Source organism: Chanos chanos, chromosome 3 (assembly GCF_902362185.1).
Source record: "Chanos chanos chromosome 3, fChaCha1.1, whole genome shotgun sequence".
NCBI lineage: Eukaryota > Metazoa > Chordata > Actinopteri > Gonorynchiformes > Chanidae > Chanos > Chanos chanos.
The window spans coordinates 4,267,849-4,280,625 of NC_044497.1; the positions used below are offsets into that span (position 1 = coordinate 4,267,849).

Consider the following 12,777-nt stretch of genomic DNA (forward strand, 5'->3'; position numbering starts at 1 on the left):
ATTTCTGAGGATGTGATATGCAGATTTGGTTGCAGCTCTCGTCTTATTGAGCAGTGGACCTTTCCCTTTGAGAACTGTAGGAAGACGTCACCTTCAATTACCATATTAATTGAAGGTGCTCTGAGCCATGACTACTAATATTAATCAAAGAGCGCCAAGGTGGGATGCGTGATTTTTGAGACCGTACGTGGCATAGCATTGTCAAATTTCAGTTATGACTGCGGTGTAGCTTTGGCCTCATGAGGAACGATGACTTTATGTTTGGTTGGATGACTGTGTGTTTGTTTGTCTGTTTGTTTTTCGTAGATCAAACACTGGGAGACAATGCAAGGTGTGGTCGACAGTTTCACAGATGTCCTGCAGGAGGGACAAGTGATTGTGAGAGTGTGAATTTGTTTGTGCATCTGTGTGTGTGTGTCTGTGTAGTGCACCCGTGGACTGGCGAACAGACTCTGTGTGTGTGTGTGTGTGTGTGTGTGTGCGTGTGAGTGTGTAAGCGTGTATGTGTATCGGGATAGTGGAGGTGTGGAGGGATGAATCGCTATACCACGCTGAAACAACTGGGAGATGGCACATACGGCAGCGTCCTCATGGGAAAAAGCAACGAATCAGGAGAACTGGTGGCCATTAAGAGGTACACAGAAACACACATGAACACAGAACAGCTTCTTATGCATGTTTCTTTTGTCCCAGCGTACTGACATTATAATCATGTCATTTCAGTGTCAAAGCAAAATGGTAAAGAAGAGCGGACTGTTACGTTATGTTTTTGTGTTTACAATATGTGCAATCGCTATTTAATACTCGTTACATATTAATATGAATGTGTGGTGTAAGAGCACCAGCATAGCAGAAAACCCAGTGGGTTTTATGGAAGAAAAAAAAACAACAACAACTACACACACACACACACACACACACACACACAAAACCCCACAGTTCATACCAGAAGATCAATTTTTCAATAAGTCTTTTTAACATGTCATTTACATACACTACATGTAACCAAAAGGTTGGTTTTGTAGTAAGTGTTTTAATTTTGCTCTAAATATGTTTTGTACAGAGGGCCTAGTGTCGTAGTATCCATTTTTAATTATACACTGCATGTTTGAATCATTCCATACGACTTCGGTGTGTAACGTAGGCCTTCTGCGATGTCACCGTCAACGGAACCCGAAATGGAGACCACTAACCGATCTTATCGCGCCTCAATTTTTAGGATACGTCCACGTGTTAAACCCATGTGGAGATGGCCATTTGAAGTGGGTTCTATGTAAACACTTACACTAGCTTGCAAGGGAAAGTGTTCATTTGAATACCATTTGAATGATGGTATGTCTTCTGCAAACTGAGACCTCTTCGAAGGAGGTTTAGTTTTAGTGTTGTGGAAGAGCAAGGTCAGTGTACTCTACCAGAAAGAGATCACTACCCGACATATTTCCCCCCGACTTATGGTCTGGAAACACTCTGCGCCATCCATGAGGACACGGAGAGTGCTGTGACGAACATATCCGGAAGGCAGAACTTTCTCTCCGGTCTTCAGCCCTCAATTCAGGCGGAGCGCTTTACAACTCGGCCGCGTCACCTAGCATAGGTAGCTTCAATAATGCATGCGCGAGCCAAAGCTGGCGTAACCGTGTGAGAAAGGATGGTTGCCATGCAAGGCGATCCCTTGACGACGGTAAAAGAGTGAAAGTGGCCAGGCTTGTGTTGCCCCGGTACCACATGTACAACACCGGCATATACTTCTGTCTCGTTACGTAACTCCTCGTGTAGAAGCGGACTTTTCACCCCCGCTCGTCATTCTGTTTACCGGATCCCCGTACCCATTGTTTACACCGCCGTGACAACTTTGCATAGAACACACACCAGGCAACCCATAATGTCTGAGTACAGGTTTTAGGATAACCAGCAGCAAAAGCGAGAGCTGGAATGCATTCATCAGAGTTTGGACATTGTCGTTAAAACACTGGAATGTTCGAAGAATTTTTACTGACGTTTAAGAAGACGGAGATGCCTCTCCACAAAGTTCAGGCCTAGAAAGTTCGAGAACGACAATCACTCGAAGGTTCTGAATCCGAAGTCACTGAGGCATGTATCTAGATGTCCTGAATGCCGTTTGTCTGACTGTTTGTAATGACCACTAAGTGGCTGTGTCAGATTTGCTTTGTCCATTTAGATTAACTTAACACCACGGCACACGTAGATGCAATTGATTAATTAAGGCCAATAAAAGAAGCTACCGGACGGTTTTACCCTGTCGTCTTTGGACCGGTGCTGCCGTAGGATCACGGTGATTGTTTTCACCAGTGATTGTTTGAACTCAGCTGAACTCCTCCCTTTGTTTACCTCAGGATGAAGAGGAAGTTTTACTCCTGGGAGGAGTGCATGAACCTCAGAGAGGTGAAGGTACGTAACACGCCGTCACCACGTAATGAAAACAAACCCCCCTGTTACAAAGCACACAACACTGCTGACACAGGTTTTTTACAATGCACAACATCAGTCTAAGGAACAGAGCACAGACTCTCAGGGGAACAGGGTTTATGCCTCACTGGTATACTGCTACACACACTGGTATAGTAGTATTTACGGGGAATTGTGTGCTTTCCAATGGGCCAAGACTATTCTGAAATCAGTAATATAGTTATTCATGTCCTATTCTCTAATACACAATAAGGTAGCCTACCGAACTGAGGTGCCACTGTGGGTCTATTACAGTGTGGCATCTGTGTGTGTTTGTTTGTGTGTGCGTGTGTGTGTGTGTGTGTTGTAGTCGCTGAAGAAGCTGAACCATGCCAACGTGGTGAAGTTAAAGGAGGTGATCAGAGAGAACGACCACCTGTACTTTGTGTTTGAGTACATGAAAGAGAACCTGTACCAGCTCATGAAAGACAGGTACGGGCAGCATTCACCTGGCCGATTTGAGTAGCATTATGGCCCTTGGTTAACTAAATGTAGATATGTGTTTGGTTATGCTTTGTTTGACATGGTCTTTCAGAGATGGACGTTGTTATCTAAGTCTGTTTCATCACTATCTGTTTCACTGTCATGTCCTGTAATGCTTTTAAACTGTAGTTTTAGTGTCCTAACATTGAAACTTCACCTAACGTCAGTCTCACAAATGCAGATGACGTATTTACTAACACGGTGTTGAGTGTAAGTTGTAAGTTGAAATTAGCATTTAGTTTTTCGCAGTGAAGTTTTGTTTGTTGGATTTGAGAAATTTCTAGAAGTTTATAGAATAGAAGTCATATAGGAGCAATTAAGAGCCTTTGAGAAGTTTCAGGAACTTTCTGTGTTTTTTTGTGGAATTGTATTGAACTCTATATGGAACTCTAGAACTTCCCAGTGAGTTTTCTGGAAGAATATCTTTAGTTGTAGATCATGATTATTATTTAATATACATACATTTTTAGCACTTTAGTTTGGATCGTTTTTTTAATAATCACCATATCTACAAAGCAGTCCAGGTCAGCGCGTCAGTTGTGTGGCAGCCAGCGGTTATGTCTTGGTACTGACATATTAGGACATGACTTTGTCCAGGTTAATGACATAGTGATTAGTGACATAGTGACATCCTCCTCATAAAGACCATGTCATATAAGATGTTACTCAGGTTTCTCTCCTGACAAAAGTAATGCTATAGACCTCTCCAGTGTGGCCTGCTGAGGGCGACTCATTCAGGGTAGTGGAAGTGTGGAGTGGTTTAACTAAGGGAAATAAGCACAGCCCAGCGATATGACGCCATGGATCAGAGACAGTCCTGTTACCTTGTAGTGAAGATATTTCTCATTGCAGGGTGTAGACTGTTTAACTGATGGTGTGCGTGCCTAAATTATGTGGAATGATTCTAAATTTGATTCTCCGTTTAAGGTGGTGACATGTAAGCTTCACTGAGAAATCATTAACTACGAAGCCATGTGTTTAGCAACGTCAGCTAGCTATTTAAAGATGTTGTTTAGCAGAACACATAGCTAGCTAGCTAAATTTGTCAATACAAGATAGGAAAGCCAAAAAAAAAAAAAAAAGAAGACCTAACATCCATTGTTTGAATTCAATTCAACGCCATTCTGGAGATGATTAGGATAACTAGCTAGCCAGCCAACTTTGCAAAACGCAACACCAAACATTCGCGCAAAGCTGAAGCTAGTTTGCTACTCCTGTCACAGTGAATGACCTGCCCTTAGCTCTGCCCACCCAGGGGGACATTAAGGTCTAGCCATGTGTTCTCCTCAGTTTCTCAAGCTAGTGTTTAACATTCAATATGCTATGGTCTTAGTTCTTAAAGGAAATACATGTTGATTTTACTAACGTTAACTCCTTCTCCCTCATTGTGTTGTTATGCTGTTGACTGAGAATGAATGAATAACTGAATGAATGACGGTTTTGGCCACTGTCTTACTTGTTGGTTGTGCTGATTGTCCGTTTGCAGAAACAAGTTGTTCCCTGAGTCAGTGGTCAGAAACATAGGCTTTCAGATATTGCAGGGACTTTCCTTTATTCATAAAAATGGTAGGTCTGTTACGCCTGAACTGGCAGAAACACTTAGAACTTTCTAGAATCACTGAGTCCGAGCCTCGGCAGTCACTGCTCTGACGGAGTCGTCCGTCATCCGTTTCTGCCCCGGCCCAGGCTCTGAACGCTGTGTTTTCTACCTGTCTGCTGACGGGATACGGGATTCCTCAGGTGTGCCAAGGATATACTGTCTCTTTTGCTTCCTGAACTAGCTTACCGTCATATAAAACAGTGTCACACAGTTCTGCCTGATGCCTGTACTGTGACCCCTAGTCAGTCAGGATGAGTTTATCTGGTCGTCTGAGGTGGAATGGGCAGATTAATGGGTTAAGATACTCTAATTTGTGAAGTCCAATCTTGGCACACCAGAGATCCAGCATATCCCATGGGTGACGCGTTTTCCGGTCTGTTTCTTTTCTTACTATGCTCCTGTCTGTCTTTCTCTGTCTTTCTTTTTTTTTTCTCTCTCTCTCTTCTTCCCTTTTCCTTCCTTCCTGTGCATGCGTGCGTGCATGTGTGAAATTGCCTGCCACCAGGGAAAATAAGATGTTCACAGAGAACGAGATTAGAAACATCATGTTTCAGGTGATCTCTGGTTTGGCCTTTGTACATAAGCATGGTAAGGCTCCTCTGTTGGGTCTCCTCTCCTTTGGTCTCTTTGGCTAAACTGTGTGTTTAGTACATTACACAGGGTCCTACATAAGAGCTATGTACAGGTTTATAAAGTTGCATATAACACTATTAGTACCTCATTTGCATTGTTAATAACAACAACAAAAACAACAACAACAATAATAATACACACAGTAATTTTTACGTAGTCTAATGTAGGACCCTTCTCAGACACCATAGTTCATTTATTCAGGGGGGTGTTCCAGAAAGCGGGTTTAGTGAAAACTCAGAGTTAATTAACAGAGTAAGTAGTAAACCTCCTAATAGAACAGCTCTATGGCTTCATTCTCCTAGCAAAACATAGCCATAGGGCTCTTCTATTTGGAGGTTTGCTACTTGTTCTGAGTTAACTAACTCAGAGTTTTCACTAAACCCACTTTCTGGAATACCCCCCAGCTGATTAACAGTGCTGTGGTCATCATGTCAGTGAGTCTTAAAGTCCTAAACGCACTCAATCTAAATAGAATAAGTGTGATTGGGTTTGGTTGTAGTCTGGGCTGTTAATTAGCTGTATATTCTGCCTGACAGTGCTTTTCCAAAGCTCACTGCTTTAACTCCATGCCATGTAGGATTTTTCCATCGGGATATGAAGCCGGAGAACCTGCTCTGCATGGGGCCGGAGCTGGTCAAGATCGCAGACTTCGGATTGGCCAGAGAGATCCGCTCCCGTCCACCCTACACGGATTACGTCTCCACACGCTGGTAAGACTATTATCTCTTCTCTCACAGAAGGCATCGCGCTGCTAATCACACAGAAGATACAATTAGAGAAAGAGCCCAGAAAAGATCTGAGAGAAAATGTAGTTTTTTTTTCCCTTCACCCGCTCCATGTATATTGTTTTTCCTCTGTTTATATATAGCACTGTTTGGACATTTGACACTGTTTGGACACTGTTTGGAGATTTACATTCACATTAGATTTACATTTACATTAAGATCAGGCAACTTGACACAGACACCAGTCCAATTGTGTGTTTATTCTGTTTGGACAAACACCAGTCAAACTGGATTCTATACTGTGCTGAGTACGCTGAACTGTGTAGAGTGAAGAGAACCAGGTGTAAAACACGCAGTCAGGGTTCTGTCTGCGCTGACTGTGTGGAGTGAGTAGAACCGGATGAGGGACATGCAGTAACGGTTCTGTCTGTGTTGGCTGGGTCCAGGTACCGTGCTCCAGAGGTGCTTCTCCGCTCGTCCGTGTACAGTTCGCCCATTGACCTGTGGGCCGTGGGCTGCATAATGGCTGAGCTGTACACACTCAGACCCCTGTTCCCCGGCAACAGCGAGGTGGACGAGATCTTTAAGATCTGCCAGGTTCTGGGCACTGTGAAGAAGGCAAGTTCATCTCTGCGTCTAATTGGTCAGCGTAAACGAGAGAGAAACAGCTACAGACAGGAGAAAAGACCAGAACACTAATATGTTTGCAACCCCCCCCCCCCCCCCCCCCCCAACGTGGAAAAATGTCTGCCTAGTGCTTTAAACACCATCATGACTGATAACTGGTATTTTGTTCATACTTAGTGAGAGCAAAGTTGGAAAGAATGGTTTAATTCATTATGTAATGCATGCTTAACAATGCATGGCAAATAAACATTATACATATAATAATAATAATGATAATAATAATGATAATAATAATAATAATAATAATAGTAATAATAATAATAATAATTAGTTTATTTAGAGCCCAGTATCACTATTGGTGGTCTCAAAGGGCTTTACATGTCTGTAACAAAGTCAAATCAAAATGATATTATCCATAAGTTCAGGTCTTAAGTCTGTGCATGTTGTTTGCATGACGTTGGCATTCTTGTGTTCTGTGAGTGTGAACAGTGTAGTGGTGCTGTTACTGAAGTATGTTTCTTCTCTGACCGGCAGAGCGACTGGCCGGAGGGGTACCAGCTGGCTGTGGCGATGAACTTCCGGTTCCCCCAGTGTGTCCCGACTCCCCTGAAAACTCTCATTCCTAACGCCAGTAACGAGGCCATCGCTCTGATGAAGGACCTCCTGCAGTGGGACCCGAAGAAGAGACCCACCGCTGTACAGGTCCGCACAGAGCTATGACTCACACCCCACTGAGACTCCACAAGACACTATGACTCATACCCCACTGAGACTCCACAAGACACTATGACTCATACCCCACTGAGACTCCACAAGACACTATGACTCATACCCCACTGGGGCCTCGCTCACTGTTCATAGGAAACTTCATCTTTCAGTAGACTTGTTTTTCACTGTTTGAATTCATCTGTTGTGGTGTGACAGGATTAAATGGGAGGGGAAGATATAGGTTTAGATATGGACGATGTGGTTGTAGAGATTATACTTCTGTGTGAATGTTTAGAGTTAGAATGTCCAGAGTCTTGAATATTCTTTCGGCACTGTTTTTCTCTGGTGGCCTGAGGTCTGTTTACCCTGACATGTTTATGTGAGAGAAAGTTCTTCATTTGTAAATGAGGAACTAATTAATAGTTGAAAGTATTGAAAGTTGAAAAAAAAAGAAGGATGAAGAACCAACTTAGAACCTCAGAGAACAAAATTGCAAGTCTTAAAGTAATGTGGTCTGTTGTGTTTGTTCTTGACGCAGGTTTAATGCTGCAGGTTTAATGTCATTGCAGCGGTGAAATAAGTCTACTTCACTGTGTTTCAGGCTTTACGATACCCTTACTTTCAAGTCGGCCACGCCCTGGGCCCCCGGCCCGTGACCCCAGAGGTCAGGAAAGCGAAGCCAAAGGCGACGCAGCCGAGCGAGCCCAAGTCAGACCCGGACTCAGGATCAGAACCTGCGCACAGGTCTCAGCTCAAGGCCCAGGCACGGAACTCCCATCAGCCACTGCAGCAGATCCCTCTGCCTCAGACAGACGGCCAGGCTGAGTCCCAACGCCCATTACCCCTCACCGTACAAAAGGTAAAGACCCAGAATCGAGCCCTGAGGCACTCCCCACAGATACATATAATGCCCTATACATTATGTTATGTTATGTTATGTTATGTTATGTTATGTTATGTTATGTTATGTTATGTTATACTATATATACCTCATACATATAATGACCTATACATTATATTATATTATATTATATTATATTATATTATATTATATTATATTATATTATATTGTGTTATGTTATATTATATTATATTATATTATATTATATTATATTATATTATATTATATTATATTATATGCTGTATTATTTATACCTCATACATATAATGCCCTAGCGCTGTATAAAAGACACATTTGTCCTCGTATGTCACGTTTTGTTTAATGAGACAGTGCTCGCAGTAGGCTGTAGGGATGTGAGTGTGAATAGTCATATTCACACTGGCAGACTCTGTCTGTGGAGCTAAACACACACTGGCAATGAGAGCTTTTGTGAAAGTAATAATTCCTTCAGACAAAAGAAATCCACCTGTGCAGTAAGTTGCTTTTGGGGTTTCGGCACCTCTCCCATGTCAGGGAACAGGACTCATTATGAGGCACTGATAAGGTAATATACCTGAGATAAACAGAGATAAAAAGGGCTCCGGAGCTCTCCCTCTGTCAGTCTTCAGGTCTTCTTTGGCTAACCACCCACCAATGACAGTCTGCTCTGGAGATGTTTCACCTCAGAACTGTACATAGATGAGCCCAGCACTGTTTTGTACATAGAGTAACTGTGTGCGTGTGCGTGCGTGTGCGTTTGTGTGCGTGTGTGTGTATATATGTGTGCGTGTGTGTGTGTGTGCGCGTGTGCGTGTATGTGTGTGCGTGTGTGCGTGTGTGCGTGTGTGTATGTGTGCGTATGTGTGTGTATGTGTGTGTGTGCGTGCGTGTGTGTGTGTGTGTATGTGTATGTGTGTGCGTGTGTGTGTGTGTTATAGAAGGCAGTGGGGAATGAGAATAGCCTGACGGGGCTAAAAAGTGGGCGGAGACGATGGGGACAGACAGTGTCCAAACCCTCAGACAGCTGGGACGATTCGGACCACTCCGACACCGCAGCGTCCAACTCTAAGAAACCCAGTATTGGGCCAGAGGCCGACAGCACCAGCAAGGAAGCCGCCCCTCAGTAAGACCCAGCTCTCCTTAGTACCACACTAAGACCCCTGGAGTGTCACTATCAAAGCAGAACTGGACCACAACTCATACACACACACACACACACACACATTATATTCATTTTGTTCCGCAATTTAGGGATGGACCCTACAGACCGTTTGGTTTTCTATATTTGTGATGCAGTCAGCAACCCCTTTTTTCTGGCATATCTAAGAGGCATTTGTTTCGTTGTCATGTTTGTAAAACTGAAGCCTCATATTTGAGAGCTGTAGGCATTTGAGTGTAAATATTCCTTTAAATGACAGTAGATGCCGTCTTCTGTGGTAAAATATTTTCCACGAGACCTTGTGTCCAAAGTAATAATCAGTTCAAACACAAGAGGTCAATCTATGTAAGAGTCTGCATAGGGAATGTCACTGTAGGCACAGTAATACTGATGGAAAGTACTTTTGGCTTTTCTCTCTTCTCATGACAAACGGTAAGCAAATGGGCAGCGCCGTTCTAAAAAGAAAAATATATGTGTGTGTAACTGTCATGTGATCAAAACTCTGCAGGCCAAAAGAACAAAAACCACTCTACACCTTCACGACGGTGACCAAGTTGCCTAGCAACATCAAGACAAACCAACCCGACACAGGTCACCAAAGCTCCTCCTCTTCCTCTTCAGCAAGACAGCACTACCTGCGCCAATCAAGATATCTCCCAGGCAAGCTCGTCTTACCTTATATTTAAACCGATTCACTTTTAATCAGATTAAATAAAACTTGCATACGTTTTTAAAGCCGCCACAACACAAACACGGTGTCGTTTGCAAGTGTAACCGGGCTTTCTGTCGCTTTAGGCTTGATCAGCAAGAACGCGTCGTCAAACGGAGACCGAGAGGCGGGCCGAGACCTGTGGGACAGTCCTACGTCTTTAATGAACAAACCCCTCGCGCCCATCGGAGGGGTGCAGCCCGTGACCCGAATCAGCCCAGGTAAAGGCTCCCCCTGCGTGCGTGCGTGTGTGTGTATGTGTGTGTCTTGTGCCAGCTGCCCGTGAGAGGTGCCACATACAATATTCTCAGGTGTACGCTGCTTTTGTGTGACTCATTTCTGTGGTATTGGGTTTTATCCGCGTTTGCGTAAGTGGCCCAGACAGGGCAGGAACAGGGATTTTCATTATTAATCGTACCTGACACTCAGTATAAACCCCAGCGCCTCTCTTTGCTTTATTAATTAGATGAGGAGAGTGTTAAGATAGTAAGTTAAGATCAAACGGGGCCCAGCCGTAATCCTCGGTCAGAGCCATGTCTACGGTGCCTTGACTGTCATCCTCTTTTCCAAATCCACTTTCCCATTTTCCCTTTTCTAATCTCAGCGCCTCTCCTCTAACTCTCATCAGGATTAAACACTGTCGCTTTGCTCCTGCTTTTGTTTTTCTTGTCGTGTTTGTTGTTTCTTATTTATGGTTTGGTTTCTTTGGTTGTTGATCCATCTTAGTTTTTGCTGTTGTATTTATTGGGTTATTTCTTTCTTGCATGCTTTCCTCTCCCCTCTGCCGTTAACATTCTGGAGCAGAGGAGAATGCTCCTCTTTCCTCTGATAAAGCCAAAGAAAAAACCCTAGAGAAAACCGAGCAGCCAAAAGGTACCAAACAGTGTTGCGCTTAGTGCTGTGTTTTTTTGACGACTGTGAAGTGGCTAGACTGTGTGCGGCTCTAGGCAACTCTCAGATCATCTTTATGTCACACTCTGACTTCCTCTGTGTAACAACCAGATTAAACATGTCCATACTTTATTTATAAACAGCTTTATCCCCTTCATGCCTGAGAACAGTGGCTAGATCACACTAGGCTTAGAGAGGAATCGTTACGGAGAGCAGATAACCGGACATGGCTGTGCCACATGAGAAAATACACTGAATAGTGATGACAGTCGTTAAAATACGTTTATCTGCGGTTTTTATGTATTTAGTAATTTATGTATGTATGTATTTTACCTCATCAGGAAACTTTGTCAGCACGACGTACAGCCTGTCTGGAGGGTACGGCCCGTCTTTCCAGAAGAGAGAAGTGGGTTCTGTGGGGCAGAGGATTCAGCTGGCCCCTTTAGGAGGCCAGAACGCACGTGAGTTCTTTTTTCTTCTCTCTTTTGTTTTGTTTGGTTTTGTTTTCTTTCTTTTCTTTGCTTTTCTTTGCTTTTTAGAACTGTAATGATTCCTCATGCCTCCACTCAGTTCGTCATAAACCTGTCACTGAATTATGTGACTGAGGTTTTATGTATGATAAATACTAGCCATACAGTGTTAGCTTTCAGCAATACTTTACGAGGAACTCTCAATGAAAACTGTGATGTTTGACCATCAGTAGTCTACCATCATACACTTCCATGAAGTAGATGTTTTTTTTTTTTTGTTTTTGTTTTGTTTGTTTTTTTCTTTGTCAAATCATCTTGACTCATTTGTTCGCTGCCGTTTCTGCATTCCTGCTCTCTGTCTCATTCTCATCTCTTTTCATTTCTTCTTCTTCTTCTTCTTCTTCTTCTTCTTAGTCGATCTCTCTATCCCTCCTGATTCTAAAAATGGCAAAACAAAACCGTCAAAACCAAAACCAACCGCCAGCACATCTCTGAATGAGTCTAACGAAGGTAACGACACAGGTTTTCTCCTCTGTAGCTTAGCACATACGCCCAACACAGCTTCGGTCCCTTAACATACTGAAATGTGTTAATGATGCAACTCATTTTGACAGAGGGAATGTTAATGTAAGTAAGACATATAAAAATCTACCCCGCCCCTCACAAAACACACCCCCTCCCACCCCCACCGCACCCTGAAACACCATCATGAATTCAAGATGTTTCCACATAAACTGTTGGAATGTTTGAAAGACCTGATCATCGGTTGGCTTTTCTTAAGCCCAACCAACAAACCATTAAAGGCGTTAAATAGAGGAACGCATCAGTTTTTCAACCTTGATTATTTTACGTTCTAGCTTGGCAATATTCTTTTAAGTGCATTCTGTCACTGGCCCTAAAATGAAAATGGGGTTGCTAGAATGATTTCCTGTCCCACCCTGTTCGCCCTGGAGACGACATGAATCGGAAATGACACTGACTCCAGTATTGTTCAGTCATTAACATCAGAATCTCTCTCACTCCCTCACTGTACACGCACATAGTGAGGCTTCAGTGCCTCTCACTGGGAGACTGAGCGGGGGTCATCTCCAGCCTCCCTCAGTGTAAAACAGGCTCAGAAGACTGGCGTGCTCCATGAGTCTGCCACATGAACCACTACGACTGACATCTCATAACGGGGGTCAGCTTTGTTTATTTATGAACAAACAAACATTCTTTCTCTTATTAATTAATGAATACATTTGTTTGTTTGTTTGTTTGTTTAGACTATGAGGGATGGAAGAGGCGGGTGGACAGGACGCAGCTGAAGGGACCGAATTACTCGGCGCTGGGGAAGAACTCCGGCAGCCTCCTGTCACGAGCACCTGCCGTCCAGCCGGTCCACGGCAGGGTCGACTGGGCAGCCAAATACGGAAGCCAGCGATAA

General features: G+C 43.5%; 1 protein-coding gene across 1 annotated transcript; it reads left to right on the forward strand.

The window, feature by feature from the left end:
* Positions 1-533: 533 nt before the first annotated feature.
* On the forward strand, positions 534-12,777 carry mak (male germ cell-associated kinase). Its single transcript, XM_030769859.1, has 15 exons — positions 534-634; positions 2,355-2,409; positions 2,777-2,898; positions 5,055-5,137; positions 5,760-5,892; positions 6,354-6,525; positions 7,069-7,236; positions 7,844-8,101; positions 9,061-9,245; positions 9,790-9,941; positions 10,077-10,211; positions 10,792-10,863; positions 11,223-11,342; positions 11,766-11,861; positions 12,617-12,777. The coding sequence occupies exons 1-15, from the start codon at positions 534-536 to the stop codon at positions 12,775-12,777; spliced, it is 2,013 nt and encodes a 670-aa protein (XP_030625719.1).

Bases quoted from the DNA above. Each gene is read 5' to 3' on its own strand.
- mak (XM_030769859.1), top strand. From the start codon at position 534: ATGAATCGCTATACCACGCTGAAACAACTGGGAGATGGCACATACGGC. The intron at 7,237-7,843 runs GTCCGCACAGAG...ACTGTGTTTCAG, and splicing joins AGAGACCCACCGCTGTACAG to GCTTTACGATACCCTTACTT. The intron at 10,864-11,222 runs GTACCAAACAGT...TTACCTCATCAG, and splicing joins GAAAACCGAGCAGCCAAAAG to GAAACTTTGTCAGCACGACG.